The sequence below is a fragment of the Odocoileus virginianus genome, unplaced genomic scaffold (genome assembly GCF_023699985.2).
Source record: "Odocoileus virginianus isolate 20LAN1187 ecotype Illinois unplaced genomic scaffold, Ovbor_1.2 Unplaced_Contig_2, whole genome shotgun sequence".
Classification (NCBI taxonomy): domain Eukaryota; kingdom Metazoa; phylum Chordata; class Mammalia; order Artiodactyla; family Cervidae; genus Odocoileus; species Odocoileus virginianus.
This window is the reverse complement of record NW_027224319.1, coordinates 1,961,250-1,975,384: the sequence shown is the minus strand read 5'-3', so window position 1 is coordinate 1,975,384 and position 14,135 is coordinate 1,961,250. Positions and strand designations below refer to the sequence as shown.

The 14,135-nt window shown below is 54.6% G+C and overlaps 1 protein-coding gene across 1 annotated transcript in view; it reads left to right on the top strand.

Moving 5' to 3' along the window:
* Positions 1 to 14,135, top strand: part of SLC6A1 (solute carrier family 6 member 1) — a 40,025-nt gene that overhangs the window by 17,219 nt on the left and 8,671 nt on the right. Inside the window, exons 2-12 of the mRNA XM_070463415.1 lie at positions 5,917 to 5,978; positions 6,685 to 7,014; positions 7,640 to 7,771; positions 8,293 to 8,393; positions 9,144 to 9,253; positions 9,684 to 9,816; positions 10,819 to 10,953; positions 11,399 to 11,502; positions 11,807 to 11,931; positions 12,743 to 12,855; positions 13,214 to 13,345. Coding sequence (XP_070319516.1) covers positions 6,777 to 7,014; positions 7,640 to 7,771; positions 8,293 to 8,393; positions 9,144 to 9,253; positions 9,684 to 9,816; positions 10,819 to 10,953; positions 11,399 to 11,502; positions 11,807 to 11,931; positions 12,743 to 12,855; positions 13,214 to 13,345 — 1,323 coding nt within the window. The 5' untranslated portion in view covers positions 5,917 to 5,978; positions 6,685 to 6,776. The remainder of the gene's footprint in view (positions 1 to 5,916; positions 5,979 to 6,684; positions 7,015 to 7,639; positions 7,772 to 8,292; positions 8,394 to 9,143; positions 9,254 to 9,683; positions 9,817 to 10,818; positions 10,954 to 11,398; positions 11,503 to 11,806; positions 11,932 to 12,742; positions 12,856 to 13,213; positions 13,346 to 14,135) is intronic.

Here is a 14,135-nt window from a genome sequence, read left to right as displayed (position 1 = left end):
TTGAGTAGCAAGTCTCTGAGTAGCTGAGCCATTTGAGTTGAGATTCCTCTACAGTAACTGCCCCAGGGTGGCAAGCCTCAGTTTACCCATCTGTCAAACGGGTGACATAGGCCTCGGCTTCTTGAGGTGAGGTGAGCACTTGGCAGACTTAAGACCTCTGAGATAAGTGCCTGGCACAAAAGAGGTGTTCAATAGATGCCGGCTCTTCTCTCTTCATTGGAACTGTTCTGGGTCTGGGTGCACAACAGATGCCCAATAAAGCCTTGTGCAATGGACCGAGCCTAGCGTTTCTTCCTAAAAAGCAGAGAATAAACCATTATGTTTCCCTTTGGCATGCGGCCAAGCCCAATATTAATTTTTTTCTCGAGCCGCAGAGTTTCAGAAAGAAAGAGTAGAGCAGCGAATGCGGTCTGAAGCAAGCCTCTGTAATTTCTGTAATTAGAGAACAGGAAGCAACACAAAGCGGGGGTGCAAGCGCTCGCAGCATCATGGGAGCAAGCGGCCCCCCTCCCAGGCCCGTTGCTCGCCCTCCTCGCCCCTGCAGAGCCCCCCTGGCTCCCAGTGGGCTCTGGGCCCTGCCCCAGCCCTAGACAATGGCGGCCTGAGGCTCCGTCTTGGCCTTTCTGCCTCTGCCTAGGTCCCCACCCCACGCAGCCGCCCTGCCCATCCCTCTGATGCGGCAGCGGGACAGAGGGGGATTGTCCCAGGCAGCTGCCATGTGCTCCCCTCCCCCCAGCCTGCCATCTGGCCCTGGAGTTGGACTGCTTACCGCCAAGCCTCCAGCCAGGCCGGGGGGCCCTGCCTCCAAGGTGGATCCCCCACTACTCCTCACCAGCTCTGGCCTCGCCTTGAAGCCAGGGTTCAAGTCACCATCATCCCTCCTCTGGACTCTCAGCTCTTAAGGAGCCTCCCCGCATCCACCCTTGCTGCTCTGCGGCCTCTCCTGGGCAGCCAGAGAGGACTCCTAAATGTAAGTCAGGCCAGCCCTGCCGCTACGCCCTCCACTTTCTCCCTTCCCTTTACGGTGAAATCTGAGCTTCTCACTGTAGTCTCTGAGACCGTGCATGATCTGGCCCCTGCCTGCCTCTAACTAGAACTGTCCCCTCCTGCCTTGGACTCCCGCCCCGCTGCCTCCATGCTGGCTCTCAATCATGCCAAACTTACGCCTGCCTTGGGGCCTTTGCACTTACTCTTTCCTCTGCTTGAAATGCTGGACCCAAGATAATCACATCTCTGGCTCCTGATTCAAACTGAAAAAAAATTTTTTTTGTTGTTCAGGCTAAATAATAAAACAAGCCCCAGGGCCAGTTTTGACCCAATTTGCCTGATCTAACGCTTCCAAACGCAACATGTCTTCTTTTCCTTACAAAGCATGCTTCCTGCTTGGTTTGGCCTCATTTTTATCCATGGCTTTAAGACCTGGTCATAGAGCACGTCAAGGAAGGATGGAACATCGTGGGAACATCTTGAGCACTGTTCTGTCTTGAATCTCTTTCTCTAACTCCATCTTTCACAGAGCCTCCCGGAGGGAGTCTTCTTCTGTAATGTGAACTTGATCCCACTGTCACCCGTGTCCCATCCCTGCAGCCGGTCCCCCTAAGTCCCCTAGCCTGAGTTTTGAGGCCCTTCACAAACTGACCTTCCTAGCTTCAAACCTCCCAACCTTTGTTCATGGGTTTCCCTCTATTGTGGTTGCCATTTCCCTCTTTTTGAGCCTAACGACCACATATACAGCCTTCAAAGCCCGGTTCAAATGTCCCTTCATCTGGGACACCTTCGCTGGCTGAATTAAGTCTTTCCTTTTAGGCCTGTCTGCTTCATAGACTTGCTGCGCTGACACGGAGTATTAGGAATAGCCGTAGCAGAGCTGTTTCTCTTTAGAGGCCGTGACCTTGTGAAGGTCGGGGATCTTGTCTTACTAATCCTCGCCATCTGAGTGTCCAGCCCAGCTCCATGCACACATTAGGCCCTCAATAAATAGTTACACAAGAGAATCTGTCTGCTGGTACCTGTCAGTTCACTGATTCAAACTCTGGTGTAGCTCAGAATGCAGAACGCTTGGAACACCTGTCCCCCCACCAGTTCTTGGCACGTGCTCAGTAAATGCTTGAATGAATGAATGAAGGCATGCAGGAGTAGGTGATGAATACAGAGGACTCATAGCTTGTGGTCTCACATTAACCATGCCCTTTTGAATGCTGCCTTGCTGGAGTTCAGTTAATGACAGACCTGGAGGAAGACGTAGCTGGATTCTTGGTCTGCAGAACATTGCCACCTGGTGAGGAAGAACTGGGAGACACTGGAGGAAGGTCTTGGCAACATGCCTCAGATCCAGGGGTGGTGAGGCCTGTCCTTCCACCGGCTCCACCAGCAGATAAAAGAGGAGGGGGGAAGAGACCTGCAGAGCCATCCTCCAGACGCCCTGGAGCTGCAGAGCTCGGGTGCTGCTTTCAGGAAAGAAGAGCTGACAGCGGCGGAAAGGTTGCTTTTGCTTCAGAGAGCATTCGTTTTGTCGAAACACGGCTGCCCTTGCAGTAAACAGGCACGTGCCTGTGCTTTCTGCGTGCTGTTCTTTGTGATGGGGAGGTGATAGGAGAACCAGCCGGCTCAGGAATTCAAGTTCTCCGAGCAGCAGGGTATGAACAGTGAGGCGGTTTCCTGGAACAACTCTGGTTTATTAGCACAGGGTCCCAGGCTGTTTCATGAATGTGTATGTGCTCAGTTGTGTTGCGACCCCATGGACTATAGCCCACCAGGCTCCTCTGTCCATGGGATTTCCCAGGCAAGAATACTGGAGTGGGTTGCCATTCCCTTCTCCAGGGGATCTTCCCAACCCAGGGATTGAACCCATGTCTCCTGCATTGCAGGCGGGTTCTTTACCACCAGACCACCTGGGAGTCCTTTTTTCACCAATGGGGACCTTTTATCATTTTCCTCCTGTCTGTAAGATGTTCTAGATTCTTTTTTTTCTTACCAGATTTTATTTACTACAGAATAAGATTTTTTTTTTTAATTAACCAAACATTCAAAGCTACCACAGCTGGCTTCTGATTGGCCCAAGGTGATCAGCTAGACCACTCTGAGCTGGTATAAAAACAGCCCAAAGCAAAGGGCTTGACATTTTTATTAACTAGTATTCCCCACGGCAACTAAAAGGTTGATTTCTATCCAGCTTCTGAAAATGCTTCAAGTCGCTCCAGGGCCTGAATAATAAGCTCTCAATAAATGTTAGCTGCTATTCTTATTACTGCTATTATTGTTATATCATCATCATCTTGGTGGCCTTCTGGGAAGCAGAGAACACCAGATTAAGAGCCACTATCTGTACATGGATGGCAGCAATCACAATGCAAATGGCCGAGATTCCCTTTTCCGTCGCTGTGAGCCGGGCGCGCTTTCTCATGCTTTGCAGGCACGTCTCATTTCATCTTCCCCACAACCCTGGGAGAGAAGTGTTTTCCCCTCATTTTACCAAAGAGGACCAAAGAGGTGACATAGTTTGCCCAAGGTAAGTGTTGGAGGGATCCCTACGGTCTGTCTGAGTTAGCCCCAGGATGTCCTTGCAAGGAGGGCCTTCTCAGTGTGACTCTGCAAAAAAAAAAACAAAAAAAGCTGTCAGTTGTATTAATTCCTGGCTTTATTACATACTTGATCCTGGAGGACTCCATATTTGGTGATGTGGCTTCTCACAGGGAAGTTACAGACACTGGGCTGAATCTCAGTACTTTCCCCAGTTCTGGAAGTTGCATGGATGTCTTCCTCATGAAGAGGTCTTTGGAGAAGCCGCTGTCTTTGATCCTTCTGGGCTTGGCCTGAGAAGGTCTTCAATATACTCATGGAGAAGACGGCGGACTAAACCTCCTGGTGAACCAGAGTGCGCCTCCCCCAGCCCTGAATGGTTCTCTCAAAGGATGTACACACCCACCCGCTCTGTTCAACACGTCCTGCCATCTTTCCGTCTGTCTCCCCAAATGGAGTCAGACGATCCTGTGGCCCAGTGCACGCACCAGTTTCCAAAGCCCAGTAGATTTTGGAGTTTGGTTGGAGTTGAGTCTCTCTGATGAGCAACATGTCAACCCAGAGTGGAGGCTAGAAGCTGGTGTTCCCATGGGACACAGAGGGTGTGTGCAGAAATTTCAGGATTAGAGCAGGAACCCAGGAGCCAACATAAGCAGAAGTGGGGGATTTATTTTACAACCATGAAAGTGTTCATTGCTCAGCCTCATGTCTGACTCTCTGCCACCCCATGGACTGCAACCTGCCAGGCTCCTCCGACCATGGGATTTTCCAGGCAAGAATACTGGAGTGGGTTGCCATTCCCTTCTCCAGGAGATCTTCCGACCCAGGGATTGAACCGGGTCTCCTGCATTGTAGGCAGATTCTTTACCATCTGAGCCACCAAGGAAGCCCCATTACCACCGTGGGGATGCTTTGTAAACTCTAAGAGCAGGAATGTAGCCTATCTTAAGAAAGCCTGGACCTGCAGAATAGAATGCCTTGAAGACTCTGTTTGTCTTTTGATCTCTGATTTCCTCCCGGCTCAGCAAACCATCTCTGCTGCTCCGAGGACAAGGTGGGCAAGGATGGCTGCCTCAGAGTTCCCAAGTGGAGGGGGAGACTTCCTTCTTCCTTCAGTTGCCAGGGAGGAAGCCTTGATTGACTGGTAGGATCAGGTGACTAGTCCTGGTGCAAAGTGGTTGGATCGTTTTTGAACAAATATGGAGGCTGGTTCCCACAAGGTCAAATTGTGGAGACAGTTAAGGGCATCGTTGTCTTTTAACAGTTAATGGTTGATGCTTCCTCCCCCAAAGAGGGTCGGCTTCAGCCTCTCCCCACTTGCCTGAGGCTTCTGTGTCCCCTGGATGTGCTGGTAGACCCCAGAATCAGCTGCCTCCAGCCTGTCCTGATATCTAGGGGGCAGTCACCCCAGCCTGAGACTAAAGCTCCCTGCGACATTGCTTTGCTCAGGCCAGGGTCTTAGACGGGCACTGGAGACCGGCCTTGAGAACGAGAAGCAGGGTTGGCGGTCAAGTGTGGCTTACTGGAAGGTGGTCTGGCTCTCCGTGAACCCTGGGAAGAGACACTGGTGTCTGGTAACCGGGGACCGCATGTGAGGGTGGGGGGTGGGGGGGCGGCGAGTGCACAGCAAATGGGGTGCCCTGTGGGCGGGGGGCCGAGCTGAGGGGAGGGGCCGCTGGGATAGGGCCGGGCCCACACTGCACGTTGCTTTGGCCCCGCTCCTACACCCGGGAGCCCACTGACCAGGGCTCACGTGCTCCTTCTGCTCTGAGGGTTCCATAAGTTTATTCTGGTGTTTTATTTTTTTAAACGTGGAACGTTATAGAAACCCAGAAAGGCACGAAGAAGAAACCAGAGCTCAGAAACTACACAATGTGAATATCTTAGGGTATATCCCTCTTCTATTTTAGTTTAGTTTTTTTTCTTTCATGAACAGTTTGGAGGGGGTGGCAAACATAGGGTCACACTAAATGAACTGTCTTGAAACCTACTTTCCTCGCTCTCTGCCATGTTCTTAACGTGATCTGTGATGACATTCCTACACATGTGGACGGAGGACACAGAAAAGTAGCCACTTCGTTTGGTTCCCCGAGGGACCCTGAGGAGCTGGGACCCCTCTGTGGGTTTCTCTTTTCCTTCTGATAAAATTATGGAACGTCTTCCTTGCCTCGCCTTTGTGCCCACCCCCCACCGTGGTCCCAGGGGCAGCAAGCCCACTCCTGCATGTTCCCAGCACCCAGGGAACCAGCACCTGGTCGCATGTACCCACTGCGGTCACCCGGCTGGGTGCCCGTCCACAGCTCAGATGCTGGCAGGCTGCCTGCACCCCCGCTGCCTGCACCCAGGGCTGCCCGCAGCCTGTCTGCCAGCTTACCACCCTGTTTATCCTCTTTGCAGGCTCTCACCCCGCGATTGCAGAGGGAACCGCTGTGGAGCTGACCCAGCACAGAAAACCACAGGTAACGTCAACAACCAGAGTCCAAACAGTTGTCTGTGGGGTTCCTTTCTGAACCATTTGGGTGAAAAGCACCCTCATGGCCATTAAAAATTCCTTTTAGCCATAATTCTATAAGCCAGAGAAGATTACCCCTCCCCCCATTTTATAGGTGGGGAAACTGAGACCAGAGCAATCAAGAGTAGTTTGGAATTTTGGTTGCATTGGGCTACTCTCCAAGCGGGCTTCACAGGTGGCGCTAGCGGTAAAGAACCTACCTGCCAATGCAGGAGACGTAAGAGATGCAGGTTCGATCCCTGGGTCAGGAAGATCCCCTGGAGAAGCGAATGGCAACCCACTCCAGTATTCTTGCCTGGAGAATCCCCATGGACAGAGGAGCCTGGCGAGCTACAGTCCATGGGGGTCACAAAGAGTGGGACGAAACTGAAGCACCTTAGCCTGGACAGTATTCTCTGAGCAGGACACATCGCAGAGGGCACGTGTCACAGATGGCCAGCTTTGATGCTGGTCCAGGAGACGTCAGGCCAAACCCTCACTGGCTGACCTTGGAAACAAAAGACACCTTCCTCCTGGAGCGGGCGCTGGTGGAAGGAAGAGGGGAGAGCCCTGTACGGCCCCTGGCTTGGGCATTATTTCATTCTGTTATATTGGGGAGGCTCTAGGATCTTGATACCTTCAGTGCCTATCGCCCCAACCCTCTGCTCTCCTAGGGTGACCTTGAGCCGCAAAACTGCTGTCCACGTGGACCGGGGCTGACATTGCACGTCCGTCTGCCAGGACCCCTGCGTCCAAACTCCGAGACATGGCAACCGACGGCAGCAAGGTGGCCGACGGGCAGATCTCCACGGAGGTCAGCGAGGTCCCCGTGGCCAACGACAAACCCAAAACCCTGGTGGTCAAGGTGCAGAAAAAGGCGGCAGACCTTCCGGACCGGGACACGTGGAAGGGCCGCTTCGACTTCCTCATGTCCTGCGTGGGCTACGCCATTGGCTTGGGCAACGTCTGGAGGTTCCCGTATCTCTGCGGGAAAAATGGTGGTGGTAGGTAGCTGGCTTGGCGACTTCCTGGTGGGGGCAAACCCCTGTGGAGGTGTTTTATGGGGTGACCTGGGGGAAATGGGTACCCTAAAGACTCCAAGGGCTTCCCAGGTGGCACTAGTGGTAAAGAATCTGCCTGCCAATGCAGAGAGACATGGATTTGATCCCTGGGTTGGGACGATCCCCTGGAGGAGGAAATGGCAACCCACTCCAGTATTCTTGCCTGGAGAATCCCATGGACAGAGGAGCCTGGTGGGCTACAGTCCATGGGGTCACAAAGAGTTGGACATGACTAAGTGACTAAACAACAACAAAGACTCCAAAGGAAGCGCCAGGCCCCACTTCCTGTTTCATATCCTTTTCCTAAGAATTCCAAAGGGCAGTAGTCCTCTGTCAGTGATACCAAAGAGTTCACCTCTACATTTTGCAAAGTGCAGGGCCTGGGTTTTGAGCACAGGACATCCTCAGGCCTTACTCTGGCTTAGGGGGCTGCCGTGGTGGCAGAATATAAGGCAGTTGTGGCCAGTACCCCAAAACACCACCACCCCCAACTCTGTGATGCTCCCTCTGACTGACCGGGTTTCTCGGAGCTCTGAGGCCATGAGTACCTCTGTTCTTGACCCTGCAGGGGCCTTCCTGATCCCCTACTTCCTGACACTCATCTTCGCGGGGGTCCCCCTCTTCCTGTTGGAGTGCTCCCTGGGCCAGTACACATCCATCGGGGGCCTGGGGGTGTGGAAGCTGGCCCCCATGTTCAAGGGTAAGTGTGCAGAGTGGGGCTGCGGGCTGTGGTCATGCTCCTGCCCCCACCTCCAGGCCCCAGACGGAGGGAGCTGTCAGGTCATGTCTGGATAGAGAGCAGCCTTTGCTGGAGGCAGGTGACTGCTGGCGATGATTGCAGGAGAAGTCCCAAGCCAGCGGCCCCACCCCACGTCAGCCCGCCCTGTCGTGCGAGCTCATTGCCCCTGCAGGGGCTGGGTACGACCCTTCACTTCCTTTCTCGGTGCCTGACAGACACTCCGGTGGACGAGTGGAGGGTCGTGCTTGCCTGGCTGGCCTCAGCCCCTCTCCCCTCACCTGCCTCCAGCCTGGGCTGGGCCCCAGTAGCAAGTCCCGGCTCCCTCACCCGCCACGTGGGTGTGGCCTTAGCCGAGTGCCTGCCTCGCTCCGGGGTCTAGTGAGATTGGCGGTGTCGAGGAAAGCAGCACCCGTGACCGGAGCCGGGCCGGTTTCTGCTAGCACTTTACTAAACGAGTGTCTCGCCGGTGCGTCTGCTCCCAGGTGTGGGTCTCGCCGCTGCTGTGCTGTCCTTCTGGCTGAACATTTACTACATCGTCATCATCTCCTGGGCCATCTACTACCTGTACAACTCCTTCACCACGGTCAGTGGCCCCTTGGCCTGCCCCACCCTGAAGAAACCAGACCCAGACCGGCGCCCCCATCCACTTACCACCATTCTGCCCCTAACAGGGCCATTCCTCTGGGTGGGGGGCATGGTTTGTCTTCAGCTGCCCTGGTCTCTCCAAAACTCATAGCATTGTTAGCCCCTCTTATAAGGACCCAGACAGCCTGGGTTCAAATCCTGACCCCTAGTATATACCAGCTGTGCAGCTTCAGGAAAGACACTTAACCTCTCTGAGCCACAGTGCCCTTGTTTACAGAATGGGGCTTCAAGTAAAACCTATCTCATATGGTTGTATGAGGCCTACGGAATACATGCGTGTAAAGTGCTTAGAACTGTACCCAGCAAGGAACAAGCATGGTAAATGTTGGCTGTTAACTTTGATGTGCAGAGCTCAGATGGGTGAGGTCACTTACCCAGGCTCATGTCGCTGGGAGGTAGCCCCAGGGGGGATGTGGAAGACCTTATGGTACAGCTTGGAGAGCTGGTTTTCGAGAGTGTAAAGCTCTGACGCTTAGGAGCTGTGTGATCTTGAGCAAGTTGCTGCACCTCTCTGATCTCTAAAATGGGGAGCACAGCATGACCAGCAGCCAGCAGCTTCTGGGAAGAGGAGTTGACATGATGGCGTGAGGTGGCTCGGGGGACCGTGAGGATGCACGGTATGTCCTGGGATCACTGTTGTCAGCTCCTGGGGCTTATGGGGCTTGTGTGTGCGGCTGTGTCTTTGCAGACGCTGCCGTGGAAACAGTGTGACAACTCCTGGAACACAGACCGCTGCTTCTCCAACTACAGCATCATCAACACCACCAACATGACCAGCGCCGTGGTGGAGTTCTGGGAGTAAGTGCAGGGGGCTGTCCATGAGGTTGGGGGGGTGTCACTCGGGAAGAACAACTGTGAGAACAACAGTGAGCTATTCGCTGCAAGCAGGAAAGTGACATGATCAGACATTAGAAGGCTCCCTGGGGCTGGAGTGGGGACAGAGCAGAAGAGGGGATGGGGTCTTGCTGGAAGGCCGCCGCAGACACCCAGGTGAGCCATCCTGGTGGCCGAATGAAGGCTGCTGGCAGGACCCTTGAGCACACAGCCCTTTGTCCCCATTAGTTTAACTGGCACACAGTCTCTGCCCAGCTCTTGGAGCCCAGTGATCAGAGTTGTCAGCAGCATCACGGAGAAAGTGATCACCCGTGTCCATGCCCTGGGCACCCTCAAGTCACTCCAGCCCCCGCCAGCCCCACATGACTTTGTCTTCCCTCCCATGTTCTACCAGGCGCAACATGCACCAGATGACAGACGGGCTGGATAAGCCAGGTCAGATCCGCTGGCCCCTGGCCATCACCCTGGCCATCGCCTGGATCTTGGTGTATTTCTGTATCTGGAAGGGTGTTGGCTGGACGGGAAAGGTAAGGGGTCTGCACAGTGGGGACCTGTGGGGGATGGGTTTTCAGAGAGGGATCTCTGCATTGGGTGACAAGTCAGCTCCAGGAAACCTCATCCAACTCTGAGTTAAGCAGGTCCCTTCATTGCTCTGTGCCTCCTCGGTTTCCTTTCCTGTAAAATGGGAATAGTAACATTATCTACCTTCTGGGAAGTTGTAAGGATTCAAGGAAACAGTGTGTGTCGTGCTTTTAGCACAGTGCCAGGGTCTCTCGAGATTCCCCTGGGCTGGGCAGAGTCATCGCGAAACAGAGGGTAGATGTGGCTCCTGGCCCATCGGGTGGCGGGACCTCCTGAGACCTGTTTTGTATAATTAAAAATCACAGTGTTAGGAGACAATCAAACAGCATTCAGTATACAACACAAGAAACAAAGTGGTTTGTACTGTATGTTTTTTAACTTTAAGCATGTTAATTGAAAAGGCAGGTATAGAACTGAGCCTCCTTTGTAGGAAAATGGAATCATATATGCGAAGCCTCAAAAGAAGACATTAAAATATTAACATCGATGCACTCATGTATTTGTTGGGCACTTATTGAGTGTCTACTATATACCATGGACATTCTAGCCACTGGGAAAACAGACATGAACACAACAAGTCCCGTCCCTCATGTAACTTGTGTTCTATGGGCTGTTGAAAGGAACTTTAATTGTGTGTGTGTGTTCATGTGGAATTTTAAAATTTCCTTGTCAAACATGTATTACTTGAATACTTTAAATGACAATTAAAAAACTGGAGGGATAGGGAAAGGGAAGACATGGGTGCTGACCTATTTGATTTGGATACCAAGGAGGGGCTTCAGAAAAGTGGCCATGCAGGGCAGGTTAGGAATCCAGGAAGGCTTCCTGGAGGAAGATGAACCGGAAACAAGCCCAGAGCCACAGCAGGTATGGATGTAGTTAAAGTGGGGAGGGGGAGAGTCTGGGTGTGCTGGAGGGGTGTGACCCTTTGCCCCCTTTCCTCCCAGGTGGTCTACTTCTCCGCCACCTATCCCTACATCATGCTGATCATCCTGTTCTTCCGTGGAGTGACGCTGCCCGGGGCCAAGGAGGGCATCCTCTTTTACATCACGCCCAACTTCCGCAAGCTGTCGGACTCCGAGGTGAGCGATTCTCCTGGCCTCAGCTCCTGGCCTTCCTGGAGGGCCCGCACTGAGTTAAGAACACACCTGAGTCCCAAGTCCCCATACCAGCTTTAGGGTAAGTTATCGCACGTCTCCAGGAAAAGACCCTGATGCTGGGAAAAGACTGAAGGCAAAAGGAGAAGGGGGCAGCAGAGGATGAGATGGTTAGATAGCATCACCGACTCAATGGACGTGAATCTGAGCAAACTCTGGGAGATAGTGAAGGACAGAGGAGCCTGGCGTGCTGTAGTCCATGGGGTCGCAGAGTCGGACGTGACTTCGCGACTGAACAACATCGCATGTCTCTGACTATCTTTTGTAAACTCCGGGTGCTGCCTGGTAGAGGCGATTAGTGTAAAAGGTCTTGGGGCCACTCTGGCTGTGATTCTAATTTTGACTATTTTCAAAATCATTCTGCCTGCAGGTGTGGCTGGATGCCGCCACCCAGATCTTCTTCTCCTACGGGCTGGGCCTGGGATCCCTGATCGCTCTCGGGAGCTACAACTCTTTCCACAACAACGTCTACAGGTGAACCCCATGGCCACGCCCTCACACCACGCCCACCTGTGGCCACACCCTCTGTGCCCTGGCCACGCCCCCATTCACGGCCACACCCCCTCCATGGCCACACCCCTCCCCTAGCCCTCCACCCATCTCTGAGCCAGCACCTTCTGGCCACCTCCTCCTAGTTCTGCACCTGCGCTGGTGGTTGGGGGTGGGCACACCATTAGCTCCCAAATAGCCTGGTCCACCTGGTCACTCCATAACCACTGCCCATGGGGTCACCCTCCACCAGTCCCACCCTTCCTGACCACCCCCCCCCCCCCCACAGGGACTCTATCATCGTTTGCTGCATCAACTCCTGCACCAGCATGTTCGCCGGATTTGTGATCTTCTCCATCGTGGGCTTTATGGCCCACGTCACCAAGAGGTCCATTGCTGACGTGGCGGCCTCAGGTCAGCACCTGCACTGGTGAGGGTTGGGGGGAGGGGCCAACTGCACAGGCATTGCCGTCTTCCCGGCCAGCACCACCATGGCCGCCCCCCGGGCTCCCTGGCATCGAGTATGCCTACCTGGCAGCCCTCCTTGCTACAGGGTCCAAGGACAGCAGCCCCCTGTGGACACGGCAGAGGCTCAGGGAGGCAGTGTGACTTGTCCATTCCCTTTGTGGAGAGCTGGGCAGGTCGTGTGGAAAGACCATTCTTCACTGAGGTCCTAATCTCCCCTGCCCATGAGGGGAGCTTCCTAGCTGCCCGCTTTCCAGAGCCAGACCCCAGGGAGGTGGCAATCTCCTGTGTTCCAAGGAGACGCTCAAATGCAAACTGCTAAACTCCTTGAGCCTTATACCCTGTGCTCCCATCACAGCAAAGGGTTCTAGTGTCCAGTGCCCAGGCCAGACCCCAGCAGCATCCTGGTGCTTCCCTCATCTTCCCTCAAACCAACCAAATCCAGGACCTGCCCACTCTGCCTCCCAAGCGTCTCTGCAGCTGCCCCCCTCTCTGCACCTGGAACTCTGCACCGCTAGCCAGGCCCCTGCCGTCGCTCATCTCACTGGTCCCCTTGCCTCTGAACCCAGCCCTGTAGCCCCCCTGCCTCCCTCCCAGCCCCCTCCCACACTGTTTCTTTGTCTGGAAAGAGAGGCTGACAACACTCACTGAAAAGATGACTCTGAACGTGAGATGGGATGAAGCTTAGGAGGCGGGTGTGCTGGGGCGGCCGCGGGTGCTCAGGGCCTTGTTTTCTCCTCTTCTGCCTCCCTCTCCACAGGCCCCGGCCTGGCATTCCTGGCGTACCCGGAGGCAGTCACCCAGCTGCCCATCTCTCCCCTCTGGGCCATCCTCTTCTTCTCCATGCTGCTCATGCTGGGCATTGACAGCCAGGTGAGGACACCGTCCCTGGCACCTTGAGGAGCCCCTCCCAGCCTCCCAGGTCCAGGAACAGGCCAGGAGAGCAGCCCACTGTCTTAGGTCCCCGGGAACATGGCCACGAGTTTCAGACCCCCTAGAATATTCCAGCATGTGAGATATGAGGGACAGGTCAGCCACCTTGCCCAGTTTCCAGATGGGGAAACTGATGCCCAGAGGGAAGGCCCTCTTCTGAGGTCGCGGAGGGAGGTGGCGGGAGAGTCAGGCCTGGATCCCAGGCTCTCCTGGCCCTGCCGGGCCCGAGGGTCAGGCTTTGGTTGGGGGTGGGGGGCTGGGGCTGCCCAGGGCGCTGACCTCCGACCCCCCACTGCAGTTCTGCACGGTGGAGGGCTTCATCACTGCACTGGTGGACGAGTACCCCCGGCTGCTCCGCAACCGCAGGGAGCTGTTCATCGCCGCCGTCTGCCTCGTCTCCTACCTGATCGGCCTGTCCAACATCACGCAGGTGAGCGCGTCGGCACGCCTCTGCCGCTGCTGCTGCCTGGGGCCCCTGGCAGACCCTGTGTGCCTCCTCTCGTGTGTTCGCTGAGCACCGTCTTTGTCCCAGGCCCTGAGCCGTGACCCAGGCAGGCTTCCTGCCTTCAAGGGGCTCCCGGGCTGGTGGGAGATGCAGACGCTGAGGGGGAAATGAGAACACAGCCTCCCCAACCTGACTTGGGGTCCCAGCGACTGCTCCCTGGAGGAAGAAATGCAGGACTCAGCCTGAAAGACTCACAGAGTTAAGCCGGGAGTCAGGTTGGAGCTGGGCCTTGGAACTTGATGCTATCCCTTCCTTTCATTTCCACATTCCTGTTTGTATCTGGAGAGTGAGCAGGCGTCTCTGCATTCAGAGGCTTCCAGGGGACTTCCCTGGTGGCCCACTGGCTAGGACTCCGAGCTCCCAGTGCGGGGAGCCCGGGTTCCATCCCTGGTCAGGGAACTAGATCCTGAATGCTACAACTGAGGGCCCCACGTGCCTAGTTAAACTAAGACCTAGCACATCCAAACACATAAATAAGTTTTTTTTTCTTTAAAGAAAGAGCTTCCCAGTCCAGTTGGAAGACAGACACACAACTGAGGAATTACTTGATAAATACAAACGAGCCTAAAGCTGTGAACACAGCCCCATGGGTCTGATTTATGATCCGCAAAGCCTTCCCTGGATCCAGATGCTGTTCAGCCCCAGGTTTATTGTTCCTCTGTTACTCCATTCTTCAGAGTCGCTCACCACCTGCTGTGGGTCTGGCGTGACCCTG